General features: G+C 34.6%; 1 protein-coding gene across 35 annotated transcripts in view; it reads left to right on the top strand.

Moving 5' to 3' along the window:
• The window catches only part of LOC134535104 (uncharacterized), a 305,166-nt gene that overhangs the window by 262,168 nt on the left and 17,388 nt on the right, over positions 1-25,610 (top strand). For 33 of the 35 annotated variants that reach the window (XM_063373992.1, XM_063374003.1, XM_063373999.1 and 30 more), the window contains one exon: positions 8,475-8,540. In XM_063373992.1, the coding sequence (XP_063230062.1) occupies positions 8,475-8,540 (66 nt within the window). Of the gene's footprint in view, positions 1-1,920; positions 3,960-4,014; positions 4,561-8,474; positions 8,541-25,610 lie in introns of those variants that run through there. The other 2 variants (XM_063373980.1, XM_063373997.1) reach the window with 2 other exon arrangements.

The raw sequence follows: 25,610 nt of genomic DNA, 5'->3' as shown, positions 1-25,610 counted from the left end.
TGCTAACTTTATTAGAATAAGACATATTTCGTATTTTGCATTTCCAGCTATTTCCTGTAGCCGCGAGTAGGTTGACTTGCGCCTGTCTTGCGCGCGCGAGCCTGCAGCCGACTGCAGTGTTGCCAATACTTCGGACCCAACCTCGGCTAACAGGATTCTGACGCTACCTCAGTGCCATCTCAGCGCCAGTTAGTATTCCGAATGGTGCGGATACTGTGTGAACGACATGAAGAGAGCCAAGAACAGTACTAATGTATCTTATCCGGGACGAAAGAAATCAATACAGAGACGCATGGCTGTGCTGCGAAAGGCGAAAATGTTGAAGAGGTGAACCCAAATTTATTATAGTTTTAATTTTTTTTTCCCATATATTCCAAAGGGTGTTTGGGCAAAAATATTTTGTGACGTAATGTGCTTTTCAAAAACTTCTAATTTTTACATTGGAAATTTGTTTTATATTGGAAATTTGATCAAGTGACGCTTTGCAACTATCCGGGATTCAAGAAATGCTTTTATTTTTATGTACATATAATTTAGGTAAAAAGTAATAACTCCACAGCTCAAAAGTACGAGTAAACAAGCAGTTTTACGTGGGAAATTAGATTTGGCAAGCATGAAATAAAAGTTAATTTTTGACAGACTCCAAAAAAAAAAAAAAGGAGGTTTTTAATTCGGTTTTTTTTTCATTCACGTTAGTATTAAACTGTCATAGCCAAATTGTTGGTTACAATTAGCTTACTTTTAAACGTATTGCGGCCTATAATGAATATAGTGCCCTACATTTTAATTTAAATATTTCCAGTGCCTATGTGTAAGACTTAAAAAAATTAATATGGCTATGTTAGGTAGTGAATTAAACACACATTCAGCAGCAAACTTATTTTCTTAGCACCATTCGTTACTCCTGCAATAATTTCTTACTTCGTCTACCGTGAGAACCTCAGTGTACTGGCTGTGATAGTTTCTATCTACCCCCCCTCACCCCCCCTCACCCTTTCCTCTCCCCACCTTTTTGTGTGGGCGTTCACGACAATGTGAACAACAGTGGGAACTTGAAACTTGTACCTTAGATGGGTTAAATATATTGTACAGAATTTGTAACAGCTTAGATTCCCTGTGCGAGAAGTTTTAGGACAATGCATTTCATACTCGCATGCTAAGGTTGACATTTAAAAAAAGCTCAGTAGATTAAACAGCGGTTTTCATTTAATGATAATTCCAGTTTTCCAACCTGTTTGGTTGAACGAGAGATATTTCAAAGAAACCATCCGGTAAGTTGCTAATATCTTCGTTTTTAAAGGTAGAAAATTGTTATAAATTAAAGGTTAGTGTAAAATTTTGACTTCAGTAAGGATTATATGGTGAAGTAGTTGTTTTTATGTTGCTTTTCAGAATTGTTTAAGAAAATGGAATCGACCCCTGGTTTATATCTGAGTGATTTGCCTCCATTATTTGTAGAAACAGAAAAACTAGTACCTATATATAGTTACTGACCGCAGAATTATAGATATTTCGCACATAATCGAGCAACTCATGCAATTGAGAGAACATCCCAGAGTTTGCACGTTACGTGCTTATAAACTAAAAAATGAGATAGTGGATTAAACTATACTTTAGTTTTCTTCTGTGACATTTGCGACTGCCATAAGTACGTGACTTCTGACAGTTCAAAAGAAGTTAATGATGCTTTGGTGTGGGGTGCTGTGTCTGTGGGTATTGGGTACTGGCAAGCTGAGATCATGGCAGTGCTCAGCATTCCAGTGATGGCACGGGAAACATTTCAAAAGCGTGAAAGTTCTTTGGGACCGGTAAGTCTGTCATTGTACTATTACATAACATTTTAAGTTATTCTGGTCTTTTGAATTGTAAAAAGAATAGTAATTTTTAGACGGCTTTCTGAATGTAACTTAAAGATGAATTCCTTTATCAGGAATTATTTTGTTTACTTAGAAAGCTACATCTTATGAATCCACATAGCAATAAAGCAACAGTTTGAAAATTTAAAAGTTGACTAAAACTGATTTTTTTTTTAATTTTAGCATATCCACATTAGTCACATAAAATAGGAAAATGTATTGGGGCGTGCGGATATTCGTAAACACGAATAGTTGCGCAAAGTTATTTATGAACTATTCACATTCGGAAATATTAAAATTGCCAAACTTCTCTGTTTTTCATCAGATGTTATACTCGCCATCGCTTATTTGCCGATATAAAGTCAACACTCTATCATACGACACTTAATGATTCCAGGGAAAAGCATCGTTATTGCCATTTGGACCTATTTTGGCCATCCCCGATCTAATCTAATACACATTTTTTCCTTCATGAATTCATGTTCAACCTAAGGTGGCTTATGCGACGAACCCAATTGATTTCTTTCGTCTGGCAGCTAGCAACTACGGGAACAATATCAGCATTCATATAATGTAGGGTTTATTTCACGCAATGTTATCTCACACACTGTATGGCAGCCCTCACCGCCATGTGCCCAGTCGGATTGTGACGCTCCGAAAAAACCGGTTGCTTTTTTCGTTAGAATAACACTACGTGGAAGTTAAAATGGCTATTAACATTTAGACTTTGTAGTTTCTACCTATTGATTACTTTTTCGTAACCAATAAACGTTTTAAGATGAACACGTAATAAATGGCGAAACCGAACCAATTTTAATAAATTAGCTATTACAAAATAACGTGATGTTCACTTTTCAATTATAATTTAAAAGCCTTTCATTATGTCGTCTGAAGGATTGACTTTATTTATGTTAGTGACCGGAGTTCAGGCGACGTGTAATATCGGTGACGTGTGGCCAAGCGCGCTGGACTGGGAGACACCTGTCGGCAGTTTTCCGAACTCTTTACAACAGTGCTTTCTCTCAATAAATATATTTTGTGGGAAATTTGTAGGAAGGTAAACGCACTCTTTTTCAGCAGACAAGAGAATATGTTTTGTGTAGCACGGCTTATAATTGACTGGTTCTTCTCCTGTACTATTAATCATAGTGATTCGACTAGTTTTTTTTTTTGTGATAGTGATATTTATTCCGTAATAAACTGATGAAGAAAACTCCACCAAGCAAAACACGCCAAAGAAACAAAACTATCTAAAGCATTGAGAGCGTTAAAAAGAAAGAATATGGAAAGGTAAGAGGTTATTTTATTACAAAAATTTTGTCCTTCATTTTGCCGAGTTGCGTGCGTACGACGCGATGCGACAACAATGAGATGCGTAAGTGTGTAAACATGCGGTTTTCTTCAACGCATTGAACCATTCATAAACAGTAAAACAAAACATGTTTCCGTGTTACGTTTGCAACATTTTTTATGACCGGCGTCAATGTTAACAGGTTTTGTAGAAAACAAATTCTCGTGTTTATTTTATAGTAATTGTTCAGCCCAATGTTAACATGAGCGTTAACGTGTGCCTTTGTTGCGCGCGCTGCTGAAGCCTTACTTCACTGCGCTCCCGCTTGGAGCGCTGACAGTTCCCTCGGCTTGAAGAAAAAACAAGCTGGAACAGACGGAAGACTTGCGATGTCTGCCGCCGCTCATTCAGACGTAGGAAGAATCATTTCAGACAGCTCGGACGGTGCACAATTCGTAATAGTTAACAATGAAGTGAACAGTGAAGGGTTTAGTGTTGTTTTCAGGACCGAGATAACGAAATGCCACGGAGATAGCTGGAGTGAGAAGTGCGATTGTTGGGTGAGGAGATTCTCGGACGTAACCAAAACATATTGGATTGTTGAGAAAACATTTCCAAGTGCAGTCAGATATGTTTATCGGAAAAGGTATAAATGTCAGCACTCTCAACTGTGGAAGTCTGAGCATACGCATCGTACGAGGACACGAGGAAAGAATTGCACTGCGTCTATTGACATTAAGGTTAAGTTAACTTCCAAGAATACAAGACACACTGATCCGTATATGAGGAAAGGACTGGATGCTGAAATAAACGTACGTTTTGTATCATTTTATTGAAGCCTATATCGAGATATTAACCTAAATCTCCAATAAATAATGCACTTAATTTTTCTCGTCTATATATTTTAGTAAATTTGCTTGATAAAACTTAAAAATTTTGTCCTCAAAATTGTCCTGTTACTTAGGGAAAAAATAAAGTGAGAGTTTATGTAATATATTATATATAACATTTTACAGTTAAGGTTTTTTTTTTTTTTTTGGGCACCTATCATAATAGTCTCTAAAATTAACAAAATGCGCAATTCCTTGCTTATCTTTTTTGCCTTGTCAGGTTTTAGTTCTTGAGTTTCATACTTAGTTTTACTTTCACATAGTAAATGTTTCAGGTTTTCTTCAAACATTCACACGGTGTGCAAGTAGCTGAGGCGTACAGTTATTTAAAAGTGAGCGACAAAACTAAGGAATGTTTCCATCTTTATTTCACTGAAGGCATGACTCCAGCGGCAGCAAAGGCGTATCATGAACTCAGGCTAATGGAATCCCATGATACCGACTCAAGTTTGGAGTACATTTTGTCTGATAGCTCCCAAAATCCAAGGCTTCGGCAGGTGTACTACCTTTATGACCTGTGGAGGTAAGAAATGATCAAACATTTTCTTTAGTAACATGGGTGTCTGCAGGGTCGTGGGGGCCCGTCCCACCCTGACTTGGATCATGAATGGGAAAAGGAAGAATGGGCAATACTCGGATATCTGGGCTTTTTAGAACGGAAAGAAAAATATTGGAAAACATGGTTTTCACACACTACAGCCGTCCCTAAGTTTATCTGTAAAGGTTGGTTTCTTAATTCCTACTGGTTCGTGAAAAATAACAGTTGAAAGGTTACATTACAATACCTATGTTTTCACTCTGTCGCCGCCATTCTTTGTTTAACCATGAAGGCGTATCTATTTGTTTTGTACACCTGTGGCCAACTATGGAGAATTAAAAATATGCTTATTTTTCAGTTTCAGATATTGAAGTTTGTCCCTGGATCCTGAAGGCTTGAAGGTTTTTGTGATAATTTTCAGATGTTTACAATCCAGGTATTTCAAAATAAAGCTTTTAGTGTTTGTGAACAACTCTACCAATAAACTAAAGTTTTTTAATCAGAAATTTTTGAATAAAATAGACGGCCTTCAAAATCGTGAAGGTAATGGGGCCCTGTGTGACAGTACATAATCGGGGTTCATGAGAAAATAGGTAAGTGCACCGGTACTCGTCACTGCTCCAATGGTCGTCACTAGCAACTTCAAATGTAAATAATAGAGAAGTAGCTCAATATATCGCCAACTTAAATATTGACAAAAATTTGGCTGACGTTCTAGCTGAAATTACCACAATAGTTTTCGGAACAAACACTATTTTCAATCAAAAATAGTCCGTGCATCAAAAGTTCGTAGAGCAGTGAAGATAAATAGGGGAATTCCTATACTAAAACACTAAGGACGTAAGTGCACATTTTTACTTCTAATTCTGTAATTTTTCATGTTTATTCGTGACGTTTTGTGCTGAATGTGTTAGTTAAATGTTCTTGAAGAGGTGAAAGTGTTTATTTAAAAAAAAAAAAAACATTTTTGATCCACAAACTAAATTTGGTACTTTAATGTCTTTTGATGTGAAAGTTACTGCTGTCACATCTGTATATGTTCTGCAGAAAAACATTATAGATAGTTATGCATGAAAAACACACAATTGGAAATTAATCTGTATTAATGCATCACTTTTTTTATTGAATTTTGTGTGTTTGTTGTGAGAGTCGTTTGTTATTTTTGAATTAAATTTTCTGTGAATAAACAATTTAAGAATAAGTATGTTGTGAAAGACATGTTCATGTCATTAAATTTGTTAACATTATCAATAAAAATTCATATTTTAACCAGTTATATTCCTGCCCATGTGTCAGACTCTTGTTATATTCCTGCCTATGTCAGTCTGCTGCTTGCTTACCCCTTCCTTATTCCTTATTCGGTCAACTCCACCCCTTCCCCCTTCGTTATTCCTTATTCGGTCAACTCCACCCCTTCCCCTTTAAGCAGGGTTCGTGGTTCGTCATGCCAGGAGGCAATCTTCCCTTCGCCCAGAGGTGTGGCCAATCTCTGGACATGGGTGCTATTAGGGTGGAATTAATGATCAAGGTTTTATTTCTTTGTGAATTATTGCTTGTTTTATAAGCCTTTCTCACACGACTGAGGTATGATGATGTTGAAACAAACGCTCCTTGATAAGTGGTGGACAAACCACTACTCATACAGCTCATTTCTTACTTGAAGTGACAATATGAGTAGCTGTTCTTAAATCTATTGTTAATTCTGCTACAGAGAGTATTTCCAGTGCATTTGTTTTTCATATTTCCTGTGAGCTCTTTAGTGCTTACATAAAACTCCCGTGTTTGTCAGTCTGCTCTTTGTTTTTCTTACTTTCATTGTTTATCTAGTTTTCTGTGAAAAGATAAGACTTTAAAGAGAAAAAAAAGAAGGTTCAAACTTGTTACTAAGCATGTTCTTTAAATTAAAAGCACTGATCAATATCCTTTTGATTTCTATTTAATGTTAATGATTTTGTGTATAAAAACTTGTTTTAAAGATTTTATTGGCTCATAACACCAAGATTTTACCAGAATTTAATTGTTGGCATTTGTAAAACTAGCCTGTGTATAATTTAGCAGGAATGAACATCAAAATTTATTGATATGTAATAGCAAAACCATTGAATTCAAGGTTACGTTTCATGTTTGGCTGAAAAAAATGTATTTTAAGGAAATTATTAATTATAATGTGGTCGAGGGATCCCGATAGCCCCAGGTTCTCCTAAATATATGGACCCTGCTTAGGTGAATCCGCAAAGTCTAGAGCCACCATTCGCAACAACCTCTTGTGCTTATAAGCCATTGCAACAAACTTACGAAGCTTTAACTTATTGCGTGTACTCAACAGCATGTAGAATGTGTAACATAGTGTAGTTGGTAGCATGGTCATGTATCATGGCTTTTATTCCCAATTTTTTTCTTGTTCTTTTTTAGTGTCTGTATTTCTTTTGCAAATTAAATTTATATATGCTTAAAAGATTGTAATTGGACTCAAAAAAACATCTTGAATTTGTTCAGGAAACTTCGCGGAATATTGCGATCGTAACTTGAAAGTTGAACTTTTAAATATTTGTGCTGGAACATGTCTAAACTAAACACTGTACCTTCACTCAAACATGAAATTAAAACACCATAAAAACTGTGGAAAGTAATTTGCGTTGAGTAGACTGAGTTAAAAGAAAGGAGAGGGAGGGGTGAATTGCATGTAATTTTATGGAAATTCAAACTAAAATGTAAGTGATAAAGAAACATGCATTTATTGTCAGAGCATTTCAAGATTAGATCTAAAAATGAATCTCTTGAAATACTTGGAAAATAAATCTAGGCCCTTTAAGAAGTTTTTTTCTTTCTGTATAAAAAATATTAGGAAGTTATGAAAAAACTCAGAAAAAACTTAAACTTAAAAACAAACAAAAAATGCTTCCTCATTACAGATCCGAAGCGCAATATTATTTAGGATAGTTAAAAAAAAATCACTTTGACAAATTATTTTGCTTTAAAATGGAGGGTAAATTGGACCAATGACTAATATGATTTATGTTTATCATAAATAACTTTTAAAAATGCTGGGTTATTCAATTACTGAAAAACTTTATTCAGGTATTAATATATCTGCTTCCAGTCACAACCTGTTTAGTCATTTGAAAAGCACATCAAAGCAATTGTAATGAACATGTTATACATGTCATGGATTGGTTCCTGAAAAACATCATGGGAAAAAATTTTTTAAATAATTTAGTGATAGCCAAAAAGTATTTATTGATTTATACATAAGTAGCTGTTAAGCTCTTAGAACATGCCGTCACGATTGTTATAAGTATGATGCAGGTACTTTTAAAAGTTACCTTCGTATGTTGGTAAATTGCTGTCAAAAATACTTCCATTAAAATACTTTAAAGAAAAATATTTAAAACATGCTTCGGAAAACATCAGATTTTTCTATGTTTATATGTCACACTGGAATACCTGGACTGCACCGTAGTGCAAGTAGTTTCGTAAAGAGATTGTTTCACTACAAAAATCGTAATGTACAATTTCGTTCATTGTATATCTTAGTCAGCCAAGCATAAATTAAATTATATAGATACAGAAATGTGAAGGTGTTTATAAGCGTAAAATGAGCCGAGCTGATAAAGAGAAAGCAGTCAGCAAGCAGGTGTTGTGTAGCAGCCGGGCTGCAGATGATGTCACAGCGGAGTGTCGGGCTGCTTACATTGTCCTTATGCGATCGAGGCAACCTCTTTAGTAACCTTACATTTAGCCAAGCTTCTTGGAGCACTGCAGCCCTCAACACCTGGTCACACGGATACGCCTGATGGGCCCAGACATACTTCCTCGAAGCTCATTTTCCTGCCCCTTATGCTTTGTTGCACTTTGGTGTAGTACCACGTGTGAAGTTGTGTTGTGTTGGTTTGTTGCAGGCTTCAGAACAAGCAGTTCAAGACAGAGGGTCCCGAAGTCACTGATGGAAGCCAACAGTCCAGAAGGTGAGCGAAGCTGATTTTCAGGGGCAGACAGTGAACACACACAATACCAAAATTTCATATGTTGTAAATAGACTATCAAAGGCAAAAAGACAAACAATGTTCCTTAGGAATTTTTCATTACTATGGTTGCTTCCGACATTTTTTTTTTTTCAGCTATAATTTTAATTTGGAAATAAAATAGTTTATTAAATTACTTTTGTTTATTTCTTTCCAATGAAAAAAAAGTTTTTTCTCATCGTTACATGGCATCAGTACACAATTTTACAAATTAATTTAGTTCGAAAGCTTTGTTACTTGCACAGTTTTTTTTGTCTTTCCTTATACAAATTTTTACGATGTCTTTGAATTTTGATAGGATGAGGTCCAAATACATACCACAGCATCATACATCTTGCCATTGATGGTCGAGGAGTCTTGTCACTCGCCAAAGAAAAAATTTTTTTAGTAATGTCCCTTGGTTAACTAAATAACTCAGGTACCGTCGATCGCGGACGGGAATCACGCGAAGGCGGGCGGACGCCTAGGGCCTAAATTTCTAATTAAATTGTCTGGAAATAAAGTATTTAGGTTAAAAAAATGCGGCCTGGCCCTAGCCCCTAGGTGTAATGTTGTCCCTTAATGACTTTCCATCGTGTGAGTTGCCTACGACGTAACCGGGTACGGCGACGATCGAGCGACAAGTGGCTTGGTCGACGAGACTACCTTCCCTTGTAAAGGTGAAGACAAGGGAGGCAACCCCGTGGGCCAACTAACCAATCAGAGCACAGAATTCAGAAACATGACCATATATGGAAATTCAGACGGGTGCTTCATTCCATGCCAGGGCTCGCCCTGATTGGCTGGCTAGTGGTAGCCTCTAGAGAACCTACCAGACGGTCGCTACAGCTGTGCGTCCATGTGACGCGTAAATCCCAAACACGCATTTACAAAGGGAAAAATAACTTTCTGGCACCAGTGTGTCGTGCCTGTCCGCTCTTCCTTCTGTAACTTCCAGACTATTCTCGAAATATTACACTAGCAATATCCAATAGAATTAAAAATTACCCAACAAATTTAAATACAATGTTCAAAATTTAGTAATCAAAGTTGAAGTTCATACCGTATTAGAAATTTTAGTTTAAAAATTATGTTCTGTAAAATTATTATTGCTTTAAACAAAACAATTACTGAAATTAATAATCACATATCAAAATTAATTATTATGAACTGGAGTTAACCCACAAATTAATGATTATCTCAAGAAAATAAGTATTTTAAAACTTTCCATGAAATTTAACCAAAGTAATTAATAACAATTCTTAACAGATCTGAACCATTATCCTTATATACATATTAAAAATTATTATCCTTCATATAAAAGTTATTCTTAATCAATATTCTTATGACCCTAAAAATATATGTATATAACAAATCCTCATTGTGCAATGCTACAAGTGTAGCATTGTTTTTGTTGTTTTTGAGTATCACACATTGGGCATTTTGAAGTAAGTTCATTTAGATTTTTGTTTAACTAATTATCTCATTAAAGTAGATTGTATTTTTGTGGCATTTTGCATATTAGACTAATGTGGTATGCGAGTTTGAGTCACATCAAAGTTAGATTGCACCAACCTTTTCTCTGCATTACAAAAAGCATCTTCAGAACTGTATTTTGCTGAATGCCTCTGACTGGCCAGAGAGCCGAGCCAACCAGGATAGAATATGCCACCGATCGGCCAGCACCTCCAACCAATCACATAAGCTCATCTCTGATTGGCCCATAGCTACATCCAGTCAGAGATTCAAATCTCAAGCGAGGTATTTAAGGGTTCGGTTCACTCCCATGCTAGCCGAATGGCGGGATATGGATTTACAGGTTAAACTTAAATGCACGCGATTCTGTCAGTTATTGTAATAGAAAACTAAAACAAACACCAAATTGTAGATATTATAAGCATACAGGTTGCTACGAAAACAATTTTAATTTAATGTTTTAATTTTGATATTGTAAAATTAAGTTTTAATTTGGTCAATTATCAGTCAGTATGTTCTACCCCCTAAATCATCTCGTAGCAACGTTGGTCAAATCTCAATCTCACGAAAAGTCCATGGAGATGGCAATGTATCTGGTTAAAATATACAAGAAACACCAATTTTTTTAAATGTATATTGTGGCAGCGCCTGCAACGCAAGCTGGTAATATGATGTGCTCCGCCGGCGGACAAGCGATAACGGCCGCTTCTAATGAGAGAAGGAACGGCCTAGTTGCCATCTCGCCTATCTCCCCTTCATCCACCCCTTATCTTTAGCTGTCACGCGATAGGCTATGAAACAGTAAACCCGCACTTCAAGTGAATTTGTTCCTCTGTCCAATTCTCCATTGACTACGCTACAGCCATGGGAAGAAATTGGCGTAAGTGTTCCAAGATCTCGCCACCTTTATCTCACCGTAGAAAGTCCATGAAAAATTGAATGAAGCTTCTGCTAGCATCTAAACGTCAAAGTAAATGGTAGGTATGTATTTATATGACTTGATGTAGGCTTTTGGACATACGCCATTGCTTAGCTAAGCAATGGCGTATGTCCAAAAGCCTACATCAAGTCATGCCAGTGGCGTAGCCAGGATTTGTGTATGGGGGGGTGTTAAGAAGCATGCCCCCCCCCCCCTCTCCCCCGTTTGATAGCGGTGGTACGGGAAAATTTGGATTTTAAGGTGTAAAATAGTGCTATTTTAGCAGTTTTCGGTACTTAAATTTAAATATTGTAATAGTAAAAATTGTATTAATTTTAATATGAAATTTGTTTGAGTGATGAATAAGAAATTAATTAAAGATTTGGTGCTAAGAGGGGGGGGGGGTTTGAACCCCTAACCCCCCCCCCCCCCCCCCCTTCCCAAGCTACGCCACTGAGTCATGCACTCCCATTGCACAAATCTTTCAAAGATAATATGTATTTATATGATGCAACAATTATTCAAGAAAACTTAATTGTAACCTTTTTACAGCTGATAAAGTAAGATGAGGCGATGTTGTAATCAGCATAACAAAAGCGTAACGCTTACAGGGTAACTACATATCAGCAGTGTCGTACTCGAAGGCGGATAGAGGAACGGGGCTCAGGAGTGAGGTGCTAAATGAAATTTTTGCATTATAGCTAGGGCCCCCTGAAAGGGGTAAATAAAATTTTCAGATTTCGTCATTACAAATTAGCAAACGCGGTGTTAAAATTCACTTAAAAACACAAAAGCTGTGCTAAAAACTTGAGAAAAAAATTGTGTGTGTTACTGTAAATATATCTGAAATTATTTAAGTTAAATAATTTTACTTGAACCTACTCATTACTGAATACTCTAAAATATAGGCTACATTTATTTATATGACAAACTTTTGATTTAGACACTGATTAATTAGTTAGTTCCCATAAACTAATCTTTAAAACTATTAATCCCTTTAACAAAATCTATAATACACTGTTGACCAACAAATCATCGTCGCACCATTCGAAAATAAATGTTTGTTTACATTTTACCGCTTTTTGGCGCGATTTAAAATGCTTTCTGCTTGATATTATGACGCTGTTCCAACTATATGCCAGCGCCCCCGGCTGACGTGGTATGGCCACTCACGTAAGGCTGTTCCAAACACCGTCACCGTTCGCCCAATCATCTGCTTGCTTTTGTATTTATCCGGTGTCACTACCAAGCTGACGTCAGTGCCCCGAGCGGTGTGCGTAGGCTTTAAAACTTCGCCTGTTTATCTTATCTATCCAAACATTATGCCGGAAAGGAAAATAAACGCCGTAGTTTTGCATTTTTTTACAGTATATTTTTGGGTTAAACATTATAACGTGAGCGTGTGTAAGCTTTTGTTTGCTTTATTGCATTTATGACTATGTTCAGTGGCGGCCATGTTGCGGTGTTTGTTTACCAGTGACGAGTCAAGTCTTTCACCCAGTATTTAAATTTCGCGTAAAAACACTGCGATTTCGCGTTTTAACCCTTATCCGGAGACGTGGGGTCTCCGTGACCCCAGCAAAACTTTAACTTGCTGCCATCTATGTGCAGTTCAAGGCACTTGCTTGTGGTACCATCTACCTTTCGCTTGGATATCACCTTTGAATATATATACTGTATAGAAGTCGCCAGCCCAGGTTATAATTTCTAATACGGTTTTGAGGTAGTTGGTTAATTCACCGCCGCAATCGCCACCATCTCTAGGGCATCGACTTGTGGTGGTCCCTAGCGGACAAGTGTCTAACTCTTCAAACACCCCTTCCCCCTCCTTTTGAACGACGTTGAGCTGCAGTGAATGATTGATGAGGGGTGCGGGGAATGACAGCGGGCGACAGCGCTGCGCTCTAACGTGTAAATAACTACTAAGACGATACAGGGCGTTACGGCAGCGCACTGCAGCGGTGAAGTTCCCAAGCTGCTCATCAAACGCTTTTGAAAAACGTAGAGTAAATCCTATCCACTCGCGACTTCTATACAGTATATATATTCAAAGATATCACATAGTCTCCTCCTGTAGTGTCAGATTTGTTTACGCTGTCTGGAGCTAGATATCAGGTCGAAAAGATAACTTGGGGTCGTAGTGGCACCACGTCACCAGTTATGTTTCTATCTCAGAAGTGATAAAAAGGCTTCTAAACGAACATGTGTACGTGTGGGCGATCCAGATTATGACGAAACTATTTCTAAGTGGTTGAAAGATATTTTTAGTGACTTAAGTTATCAAATGTGATGATTGCAGAGCAAACAAATGTGACTTTTCGTACAAATTTAATTTTTTCAAACATTGTTCGGCTAATATATTTTATGTAAAAATGGCATTTTCAAAATATATAAGTATGCATGTGCTTTCTAGTTAGCTCGATTATATATATTGTTGTGGTTTAAGCATTGGTTATGCAAGGAAAATATTTGGAGGGGAAAAAAGTAATTTCTTTTTTTGGGAAAACTTATCTGTTGTAGATTTTATGAAAAAGTCTTATTATTCATAGAAGTTTTCTAGATTTTGTTTTGTCACTATATCTATATTGAATAGCAAATAAAACTTTTAGGCTACCATCTGCTTATTTTTTTTAAAAAAGCAATTATTACAAATAGGCGTTTTTAAATTTATTTGAGCAAGCACCAATGGAAAAAATTGTATTTTATAATTGGTAAATAATTATTTACTAATTTATTTTTTAATTTAATTAATAAGTATAAAAAATGCATTAAATAATTTTACATGGAACAAAAATAATTTCTAATCAGTTAACTTCTACAAAACATTTTGGGTCTGAGGGGCACCACGTCACCAGATATGTCAAATATTTTCACGTCTCCGGCTAAGGGTTAATACTAAATTTCTTGTAAAAACGCTGTGTCATGGCGATTTGCGTAAAAACTGTATTTTACGGTTATTACGCGTTTATCGTCGTTTAAATAAGGCTAAGATCCGTAGCACGGTCTAAGAAGTAGTGGTGGGCAGTGAAATCCATACCTGTTACTTTTTCACCGATATCAAAATTTCACGGGTATACCTGCAACCAGTTTCTACAAGTATCAGTGAAATTCGGTGAAATTGATTACCTACAGTAATACGACCACTAGCTTTTAGTGTCCACATAATCGTTGAATTGAGTTTCTGACGTTTTCAGTCTTAGTACAATCATTTTTTTATGTATATATTTTGAAGTAAAACTGTATGTGGAGTATACGAATTGCATACTTGTAATAATTACAGTAAAAAAAAAAAAAATCATCGTTCACCGAATGAAAACCTAGCAGAATATCACGGAAGATAATGAATTCTCATAAATGTTTTAAAATTAATATGTGTTCGTTATGTTATTGAACTGAAAGGACAGAGATATAAATATGGAATCAATATTATTAAAAGTATTTTTAAAATAATAATTATGCAGTATTTTTCAATTTTAACTCGAAATAAACTCAAAACAAAATGAAAGGTTTCTGTGAAAAACATTGCATGTATTTAATTTCATCATTCACCGAGAGGCAGTGATTTCACTTATCCCCTTTATTTCACCATTTTTCGGTGCGAAGGAAGCAGTTTACGATTACGAGCATTACTAGAGAGAGATTTCACCGTTCACCTTTTAATTTCACAGGAACCTAAATTTCACTGGAACCGATTTCACTGATACTCAAAAGTAACAGGTAAGCCCACCAATACTAAGAAGGGGAGGTCTGGACACTTGCCAGATAAAAGTGACAACTTACTGTCTCCATAGTTCGTTCGACGTCTGCTATTCAACTATAGCGCTTGGTGTCTTGCGGTGGAAATATATCATTAGGTGTTATGATGAATTTGGTAAATATTTACTTGGGCGGTATTTCCGAAAAAAAATGTTAAAAATCCTAAAATACCTTTATTTTATGCTCTTCAACTTCCTCTTTTCATTAAAAGTGGCGGAGGTAAGAAATTCCAAATACTTTAGGAGATATCGAATTTTTAAATTTCATCATATGTAGTTGAGCGGTATTTGCGAAAATAAATGTTAAAAATCCGAAAATACCTTTATCATATGCTCTTCAACTTCCTCTTTTCATTAAAAGCGGCGGAGATAAGAAATTCCAAATACTTTAGGAGATATCGAATTTTTTAATTTTGCAATACAAGACCTGTGGAACCATTCGAGCGGCGCCATTTTTGTTATTTTGCCGTGTGTTCGTGAATCGTGAATGTGTAATTAATAAAATGGCTGATTAGGTCAGGTCAGTTACATTATTAATACTTTCAAACCAAGCCGACATTAAAAATTATTTTGTGAATTAATTTTAATGGCTGTTTAGTTTTAAAATATTTATAATGTAACTGACCTGACCAAACAAACCCGGACAGAGGGTGAACAGTAAACTAAAATGGTCGATTAGGTCAGGTCAGTTACATTATAAATATACTTTCAAACTAAGGTGATATTAAAAATAATGTGAATTAATTTTAATTATTCTTTAGTTTTAAATTATTTATAATGTAACTGACCTTACATAACAAACCCGTAACAAAGGATGTACAGTAACAACTCACGTAAATTTTTTTGTTACTTATTACTTGCGCAACAATATCAAAATAACAAATAAGACTTTAAAATTAGAAACGTTAAAAACTCACCTAAGTTGGAGGCGGTAATTAAACACCGTTTTAAACAATAATTGAACTAAATAATCACGTATTAGTTCATTTGAATTCTGGCCTATCACGAACAATCACGTGACATCATTATCCAATAAAAAAATCGATACTCGTATGTAAACAAGAAACAATGGTACACGCACGCCACAGGAATGCGCTGGTTTTGTGCTGAAATTTAAAAATTCGATATCTCCTAAAGTATTTGGAATTTATAATCTCCGCCGCTTTTAATGAAAAGAGGAATTTGAAGAGCATATAATAAAAGTATTTTCGGATTTTTAACATTTTTTTTCGCAAATACCGCTCAACTACATATGAAGAAATTTAAAAATTCTATATCTCCTAAAGTATTTGGAATTTCTAATCTCCGCCGATTTTAATGAAAAGAGGAAGTTGAAGAGCATAAAATAAAGGTATTTTCGGATTTTTAACATTTTTTTTCGGAAATACCGCCCAAGTAAATATTTACCATGAATTTGTCAATTCTCGTGAAAAACAAACAAGAGGTAAATAATATATGATACAACGATAGTTTAAAAACATCGCCGGAGGACGCACAGTAACGTGATAATCGGGCATAGGGCCATGTTTCCGCAACCTAATATATTAATATCTATAAAACTTCAAAAAAATACACTCATTGAAAAAGGTAATTTTATGCAAATTACTGGAAATATCGCAATGCCGTTTTGCAGAATGATCAGGAATCATTTAAAGAATTAAAAATATATATATTTTTTTTACTTTTTTTTATTTCCATGGTGGCCCTCAACTCCTTAATTAGAAACGTAGAGAGTTACTACAGTATTTGATGCACTGCAATGAATTTTAATATAATTACACTATATTTTAACATTTAAAATTAAAGGCTGAATCAAATTACATAACTTGGCTGATTTACGTATTTGAATAACAATACCAAACCTGCATTTACAATACCTACATTATTTGCTGCACAAATAAGTGCCATCGTCAGTGTTTTGTGTCTCATGTCAAGGGTTGACACTTCAGCTTGAGTGCATAGTAGGGACGAATTTTTTTTTAAATTTTTTATTTACATTGCATTACAATATCCAAATAAAAATATATACGTTTTTATAAGTTGTCGAAAACAAACAAGACGCACATACACAGCAAGCAAAAATAATTGTGGCGACTGCATGAATGCACAGGTATTGTAATGTAAATTACAAACGGCGATTACTCCTAAACGAGTTGGAATTCCGTATCTGTGCCTTTTGAAATAACAAAGGAAAGTTTAGAGCACTGACTAAAAGTATTTTGGGATTTTAATTATTTTTTTTAAGGAAGAGACCGCACTCGTTTTGCAAATTTTGTGTTTTAATGAAAAAATGGTGTATTGTCAAACTACTTACGGGTATTATCAGGGTTGTGCTGGTCATTAATAAAATTCGACATCATACATTCCATTTTTAAAAAAGTCGGGCCTATACAAAAATAAGTAATCTTTAGACTACATTCATACTAATAATAACATTTAACTTACCATTCCAATGACGTTTCCGAACTGATCTTTGTGTTCCTTTTTTTGTGAGAATGTCGTCTTCCACAAAATGTTTTTCGCATACATAATGGGATCTTTTAAGTACAAACTTGTCTCATGGAATTGCTTTCTGCCACAATTGCCTAACATTGTCATCATTGGGAACTCGGAATATTGCAACTTTCTCGTCCGACTTTGCCTGATAATTTGTTTTGCACCCAGGTGCAACACAATGGTTAGGCATTTTCACAATTAAACTAATATACGCTTATTCTCTTTACTAACAATCAATGCTCTTCGCTCACAATGAAGTTACCGGCTTCCCGCCAATGCCAATGTGGAAACTATACTTCGTATTTCGTAACCTAATTGACCTAATTTATGAAATAATTAGGTGTGCACATTAGGTGTGCCACTTTTGCATGCTGGCCTGGTTGGGGAGTGTCCAGACCTCCCCTTCTTAGACCGTGATCCGTAGTTTTGCAGCTCTCCTACGAAAAGTATTGTATTTAAAAAAAAGTATCTGGGTGTATGGTAAATGAAGCTTTGAATTTTGCAAATATAATGATAAAAATATTTTTAAAACATTTCTTATTAAATTGTAATTAAGAAAGTTTTAAAAATAAAAACAAGGCATTTATAAATACGGTACGCAGTTTTTGCTTTGCACACAACTTAAATGAAGTATACTGAATAAATCATCAAATTGTTCGTGTTTACATAACGCACAGAATCAAACAATTTGAGTTTAAAACTTTTGATGTAAACGACGCGTTGCAACGCGCGTAATGAACGAATGTTGTGTGAGTTCAGCGTTACGCCGCTAGATGTCAGGCCCAAACTTTACTGATGAGTTTGTAGGTTGGCCACTAGATGCCCCAACTTTCACAGAGGAGTTTTGGCGGGAATGAAAATTGCTTCGAAGCAGTCACTGAAAAAACTAGTGTGTGAGACGGTAAGTTATTGTGTTTTGAAGATGAAGATCACGAGGAAATGGAAAGAAGCTAATAGACGCCAAATCAAGTACGTACTTTTCTCTTTAATTTACTTGTTCTATATAGTATTAATTAATGTTCCCTCCGTAAATGTAAACTGAGCCTTTAATTATCGTCAAACATGAAGGCTTTTGAAGAATTTAGCAGTTTCAATTTTAAAATTTTTAAATATATATGTATTGATTTATATCTAACGGTGATATTATCTTTAGGTGTAGATTGTTTATACTCTCTCTATATTTCTTTTTCTTGTACATATAGTGTTGGAGTTATAATCAATAACGTTATTTCATCGACATGACTTGACTGTATATAATTAAGTGTAAATATTATCGGTAAATATTGTAAATTCTTTTATCTTCCCTTGCATAAATATTTTAATTTGAATAAAGAAAGTTAACGTAATAAATAAGATTAAGACACAAAATCCATGTTTTAAATATCTGGGAAAAAAATTGTGAGAGCGATTAAACTAACAAATGCTAGGGAGTTTAGACCAGGAATCAAACGTGGTATAAATGAGTATATGTATGTTATAGTCCGCAGTAGTAATTAACTTCGTACTCAATGACTTCTGGTCTTGTGGTTTGCGTACTTCTTCTGCGGCACAGACGTAAATTATGAATTATTTAACTTATTGTTTTAAAATATTCCATTGCAGTTGTAAATGATTGTTCCTGTCTGGCAAATATAACAATACATTGATTATTCATATGTATTTTATTAGCTAGAACGCCGAGCCAAATTTACTACAACATGGCTTCTGAGCAACAAATTCTTTTGTAAACGTGTTTGTACATTTACGTAGAGTTGGTTATGAACTTATGGTGGTTTACACTAGACTTCTGAATTCCAAAGACTGTTTTAGCAAAGTGTCTCATAAATAATTAATTTATCACATTGAAAACATGATTAGACACTTTACCGTGCCACGTAGACTATCTGTCGGAACTTATTAACAAGACAAAGATATAAACAAACAAACAAATAAGCACTTTCTAAAGGCTCTGCAAAAACTACAGCGCAAACCAAATGTTCAACAGTGAAGGGACCAAATGTAACACATTACAATAGGTGACATGAAATATTTTTACTAAATAAAGTTTACAAGGATTTTTATGCTAACATAACTTTGATATATATAGCAATGGCAAATTAAAATACGGCAACTGCTCTAATGAATTACATTATTTTCTAGGCTTGCAAGATTAGCGAAAGAAAGGAAGAGGCTGGGTTTGCTACAGAATGTTTTGCCTGCTGGTGAAGGTTCTGCAAAAACAACATTGCCAGAAAGCCAAAGTGTTGAAACTTTGGCACCCAAAGTGCAAGAAGTAACCAGCATGGCATCTTCAGTGACGACGTGTGCAGCACATAACACTGATAATACACATACTAGTTCAGATGACGCTCAAGAGTAGGTTTTACACTTACATTACTTTGAATTATTTTTTATATGAATGGTAAACATATAATTAATGTGCAAATCTTTATATGAATGAAAATTAATTGTAAGTGTGATATTTTTTAAAAGTTTGTATCAATGTAAACTCTTCTAGGGACGATGACCTCCCCCCCCCCCCCCACGTTGGAAGTGGTTTACGAGCCTCCATTGCCACAGACAGATCCGGGACCCAGTTTGTTAAAGGGTCGGATGCTGGTAGACGTACGTCACTTCATGGTGCAGTGTCGTCTTCTGGAGAGACACAGTTAAATAATTGATAATTGATAATATTTATTGTCGTTACTCACGGTGCAATAGACATTGTCATTGAAAATACATAATAATAATAATAATATATAAATACACATTGTTAAGTTTAAATTTAAAAAAAAAACATCTTAACAATAATATAACTTACACAAACTTAAGGTCATTAAAATTTAAATTGTTCCATTCATCTAGTGAGTACAGAGGATTGGATATTAGCCATTTTTCTAAGATTTGTTTATACTTATCAAAGGATACTGCCCTAGCACACAAGGGTAATCTATTAAAAAAACTTAACACTTATATTTTCAAAACCCATATATGATTTACATAGTCGTTTGTAACTAACATCAATTAAATATCTATTTCTGGTTTTATAATTATGCACATTATTTCTTAAAATTAAAGTTTGTAGATTACTCTTAACATACAATAAGCAGTATAATATAAAAATACAAGGTAATGTGAGTATTTTCAGATTTATAAAATATTCTCTACATGATTGTCTTTCAGTACTTCCAACTATAGTTCTTATCACTTTTTTTTTTGCCATATAAAGACTCTTTGGCTCCGGGTGAATTTTCCTATAGTATAATGCCATATAATAAGTGTACATGAAAAAAGGCATAGTATGATTTCATTACAAATTGTTATCTAGTACAATATTTCAACTTTCTAAGTAAATAAATTACTCTAGAAAGATGTTTACATAGGGCATTTGTATGTGAGTCCCAATTTAATTTACTATCTAAATAAATGCCTAAAAATTTAACAGTTTTAATATATAGAGAAGGTTTTAAAGTAAAAGTAATAACTTCTGTTTTATCGTAATTTACAACTAACTTATTGGTTTTAAACCAGTAATAAAACTTTTGCATAGTTTGTACAATTTTAATTTTTAAAATTTCAGGAGCATTATCATAGGTTAAAAAGGTAGTATCATCAGCATATAAAATACATTTTCCATAAAGCATATAATCAGGCAAATCATTTGTAAAGATTAAAAGCAACAAGGGCCCAAGAACTGATCCTTGTGGTACTCCATTTTTAATAAGCAGTAAACCTGACTTTTTATCTTTTATTTTAACTGTTTGCATCCTATTATCCAAATAGGATGACAATAACCTTAATTCTAAGTGTTCTATTCTATAAAATTTAAGTTTTTCAATTAGAATTTTATGATTTACTATATCAAAGGCCTTACCTAAAAATAGTGAAGATACATTGGTTTTTGACTCAAAACCATCTAAAACATAGTTTACAAGATTTTCAACAGCTTTGCATGTAGGCATGCCATTCCTAAAACCAAACTGTGATGACGTAATAAGATTGTTATTTTTAAAGTATTTCACTAATTGATCTTTCATTAAACTTTCCACTATTTTAGATATAACAGGTACAAGTGATATAGACATATAATGAATAGGGTTCCTTTTGTCACCTTTTTTAAAAATAGGAATAGTCACAGTTATTTTTAAAAAATTGTTTAACGTTAAATTAAGTGATTTTTTTTGCCCCAATGAAAAATATCACAACAGTTTATTAACTTCTGAACGTTTAGCCGGCTGGATGATTGCAAATTCTACTGCATACTTCTTGACTTACTTATTTCAATAAATATATTTATAAAAAATTAAACAATTTATTAATGACATATTGACAAGATTTAATCGAAAACACGAAACACCGTAGTGGGAAAAAAATTACCCAGCTTAAAAGTTTTTATCTTAAAAAGAATTGATCATTCCCCTACATTCAAGAAACATATAATAATGGCTAATTATAGAAAATTTATTACACAGTTTTTAACATATGGTTTCATTCAAAGTTAAGGTGCAGTAAGCAAACAATTATGTTTTTCTTCTAATTTCACACCGGAATACCTGCGCGCCGTGCGGCCATCTGCCTGTGGAAACTTCCTCTTGTAATGATCCAGGCCCGGATCACATCGAAGATCTAACTCCAGTATGGGATTGAGGATTTAGTAAGGATGTTTAAAAAACCAAATGAAAAAGTGCATGATTGAGATGTGTGAAACCGTGCAATAGAATAAATGTAAGAACAAGTCTTCTAGATGTAATGGAAGATTGTAATGCCATTTCCGAATTCGCCTGAAGAATATACTTTTAGATACTTTCCCCGGAAGTGACTTCGCAAGGGCTGTCTGAACAGGAAGTGAAGTAGGGCCTATGCTATGCAAGTACGCAAGTAAATGAATGTGTAGTTCTCGCGTATGTTTTCATATGAAACTTTTCTGGTCATATTTGATGTCTCATAAAAATATAAGTAGTTGTAAAATAATCATCTTTTATTGTTTAATGGTATTAATAAATTAATTGACAATTAATTAATGGATGATTAAAAATAAGTTTTAACTAACACATGCACTTATTTGTACTACCGATCGTTACTCCAAAACAAAATTATAATAGCTAATAATAATGTAAACTGCCGTAAATGCACGTGAGAGCGATGAAGTGTTACAAAAAAAGACTAACTTTATATGCGCTTGAAAATAAAATTTTAGCATCCTTTTCGGCTGGCTAGTATCATGTGAAGAGGCCAAACCTAGAACCCTTCCAGATTCGTCAAAGGCAAGTGCAGTACGCAAGGTTGCAAGCATGTAACTGCATTACTTGAAATTGGACATGTCCTAAATAAAGATATTAAATACTATTAGAGGCTATCTTTTTCTGTTACATTTTCATAAAATTATGCGTAAATATATTTAGTTACAATTATTATTGTATTGGTGTTTGTATTTAACTAATGTAGACCGGGTAAATTTACGTTTACGTCCTCATGTAGGTACTTTTGGTGCAAAGTGAAAATGTAATTATGTATTATTATCAGGGCTTATAACATAACTATATGTTCGTTGGCCAACAACGAAATGTATTTATAATTGTGTATTTAAGGAAAAGATTTGTATTTTGTACGAGTGTAATTGTTTTATCATGTAAATTTTTATTAATTATAAGGCTAATCAAATTACTATATTATATACTCATAATGGTTAGTTTCCATTTGTCTCTATACATAATAAAATTATATACAAAGCTAAAAATTTGTATTGGTTCACAATTTTTTATTGTTTGAATATTTTAAATGTAGATTTGCCATGCAGCAATATCTGCATATAAAACGTGAATTAAAATTATCGTAAATCTTTTATCAATGGCATATTTATTGCATTAGTATTCCTCGCTGTAAGTGATTCCTTTCTGTATAACCTCAGTGATCTCAATTTACGTACACGGTTTCCCACCACGACGATTCAGGTGCAGATTCTGGAGCAGTGTTTTTATAATTGTGTGGATGTGTCAATATATTCATCTGTGTGTGTGGGGGGGGGGGGGCAGAGGAGAATTTCTACTCTTCGCATATCACTTTATTTGTAGGCACGAAAAAAATACCCTTACTTAGTGCCCTTCAAAATATTCCTATACAGCCCATGACGTGTAGCATACTCCCTAGATATTTTAGTTATAACTCATGTTTATTTCGAGTCTGTCTGTGTCTTAGTAGGGATAGCGTGAACGAGCTTTTTCTTGCGCAGAAATGTGACAGGCATACGCCAGTAATTATATTGCTATAATAAATTACTATGTGATTTCGAAAATTTAATTACTTTTTTTCAAAAACTATTTTAAAGAATACCAGGACATTTACTAATAACATCGGTTTTCAACATCACATATAGAAAAAGGATGTGTCATCGAAAACCACAAGCTGCTGGTCAGATAGAAAAGCAAACCAAAATATTTTTGAGTTCTATCCTGGTGAATAGTACATACTTTAAAACCTAATAGATTAAAAAAAAAAAACTAAAGTTAATGCAATAAGCTGCAATATTTTGAGGACAGATATACAGCTGCAAAAAAGTCTCCTATGGTATAAAAAGTTCGCCTGTATATAGTTGAACACAAAAAGAAAACTACCAATCCTATCAGAAATCAAATATAGAAAATAATACCGCTTTACAACATGTCATACAATTAGATGGTCAACGTTCAACTGTTTGTGTAATACACACCCACACCTGTGACAAAATGTGTAAAGCAAGAAAATTTGTAGAAGCGCAAAACCTTTATCGTACACTGGGTAATAATAATATTTTATACAGGAGCAGTAAAACTACAAAAAATTTGTAAACCGTATCTGTGTAGAATTGCCCCCAATTAATATTTAGTATAATTCCATTGGGTTGCACACGGTTGCGTACGGGTTTCTAATTGAAATATACTGAACATAGTAATATTTCTTTCTGGGGCTCTGCTCTGTGTGGGTCGAGTAAGTCTTGGGTGGGTGTTGAGAGCGAGGGACAGGAAGGGAAGTCGGAGGCAGTCTACACCCTTCCCCCAACCCCTCTCGTAGAGCGGTCGTAGCGGTCGTAAACATGACACCTTGCTGGGCCACACAAAATTCCGGGAAAAGCGTCCTCTTTCCACCACCACCCTTCATTGTTTCCCGCCCGCCAACCACACCGCTCAACCCTACTGCTAGTGCGCTCTGTTGAGGAAGCAGGGAACTAGGCGTGTCTTTGCCCTCTCACGGAAACTCAGGATCTTAGCCTTAATCGCGATCGCGAAAAGAACAGGCCCCTAATTATAGCACACTCGCTTAATTGTCTACTTGCTCACTTGCATACTTGCACACAATCCACACATTCGTAGACATTATTATTCCCCTATCACTTACATATATAGTGGCCACTCGTCCATGTGATTTTTATGGGTTTTACGGCTAGAGTATGCTTTTGGAAGCAACACAGTACAGTACATAATTCTGTAGTGAACAGCCGGCTTAGGGCTAAAGATTTTCAGCGGGAAATGAATATATATTTCATTCGTAAAATGTTATGTTATTTATTGGCCTTATAGGTTATGTATGGTACATGCAGCCTTACAAGAAATGCAATTCACATTTTAAAGTTTTATTATTTTGCCTGCCTATAAATTCAGCAAGCCTTTTTAAAAGATTGCAAGCAATACAGTTTAAATGTGCAACATGAAATGACCACTCAATGCCTTATTCCCCAGTATTATTTCAGGTGACCGTAGCTGAAGTCGCTATGTCGCTTTGTCTCTCCATAAAAATTTGCTAATGTTTTAAACATTTCAAACCTAATAAACATTTTTACAACCAAAAAAATAAAAATAAAAATCTGGCTGAATAATAAGTTGCAGTACCTACCAAGAGTCGGATCAACAAAAATTATTATGACACAAATTGTCGTTTATGTTTCCGATAGAATAGTTTTTATTTTGTGAGATGTCGGATAATACAAAATGTTGGATAACAAAAGGTTGGATGAACGTGACAGTACGGTATTTGATTATTTGTGTATAATTCAGTCATATTCATTTAGTAAGAAAATGAAAGTAGGTAATGAAAATAAATCATAACATTGTGTGGTTAAGTTTATATCAATCATTTATTGGAATTCAATAAAACCTGCATGTGTAGTTCCGATGCGAGTGGTAAAGTCTCTGTTTTCAATGAGTAGAATTCGTGATTTTCCCGAGGTTCAAAGTATAGGAGGTGCTTTTGGGCGTTATTTATTTAATACCTAAATTATTTCGATAAATACTAAATTGTTTACTTGGAATTATGTTAATATAAAGCAGTGTTTACGTTTACAGTAGTCGAATGTCAAGTTTCCTTTCGAATGACTGTGAAAAACGGGGAGGTTCATTGCAGTAATGAAGGAAATATTTTTGTGTCCAATATAAGTTA

This window comes from Bacillus rossius, chromosome 8 (assembly GCF_032445375.1).
Source record: "Bacillus rossius redtenbacheri isolate Brsri chromosome 8, Brsri_v3, whole genome shotgun sequence".
Taxonomy (NCBI): domain Eukaryota; kingdom Metazoa; phylum Arthropoda; class Insecta; order Phasmatodea; family Bacillidae; genus Bacillus; species Bacillus rossius.
Note: the sequence above shows the minus strand (reverse complement) of the source record. Positions and strands in the feature narration are given on the sequence as shown.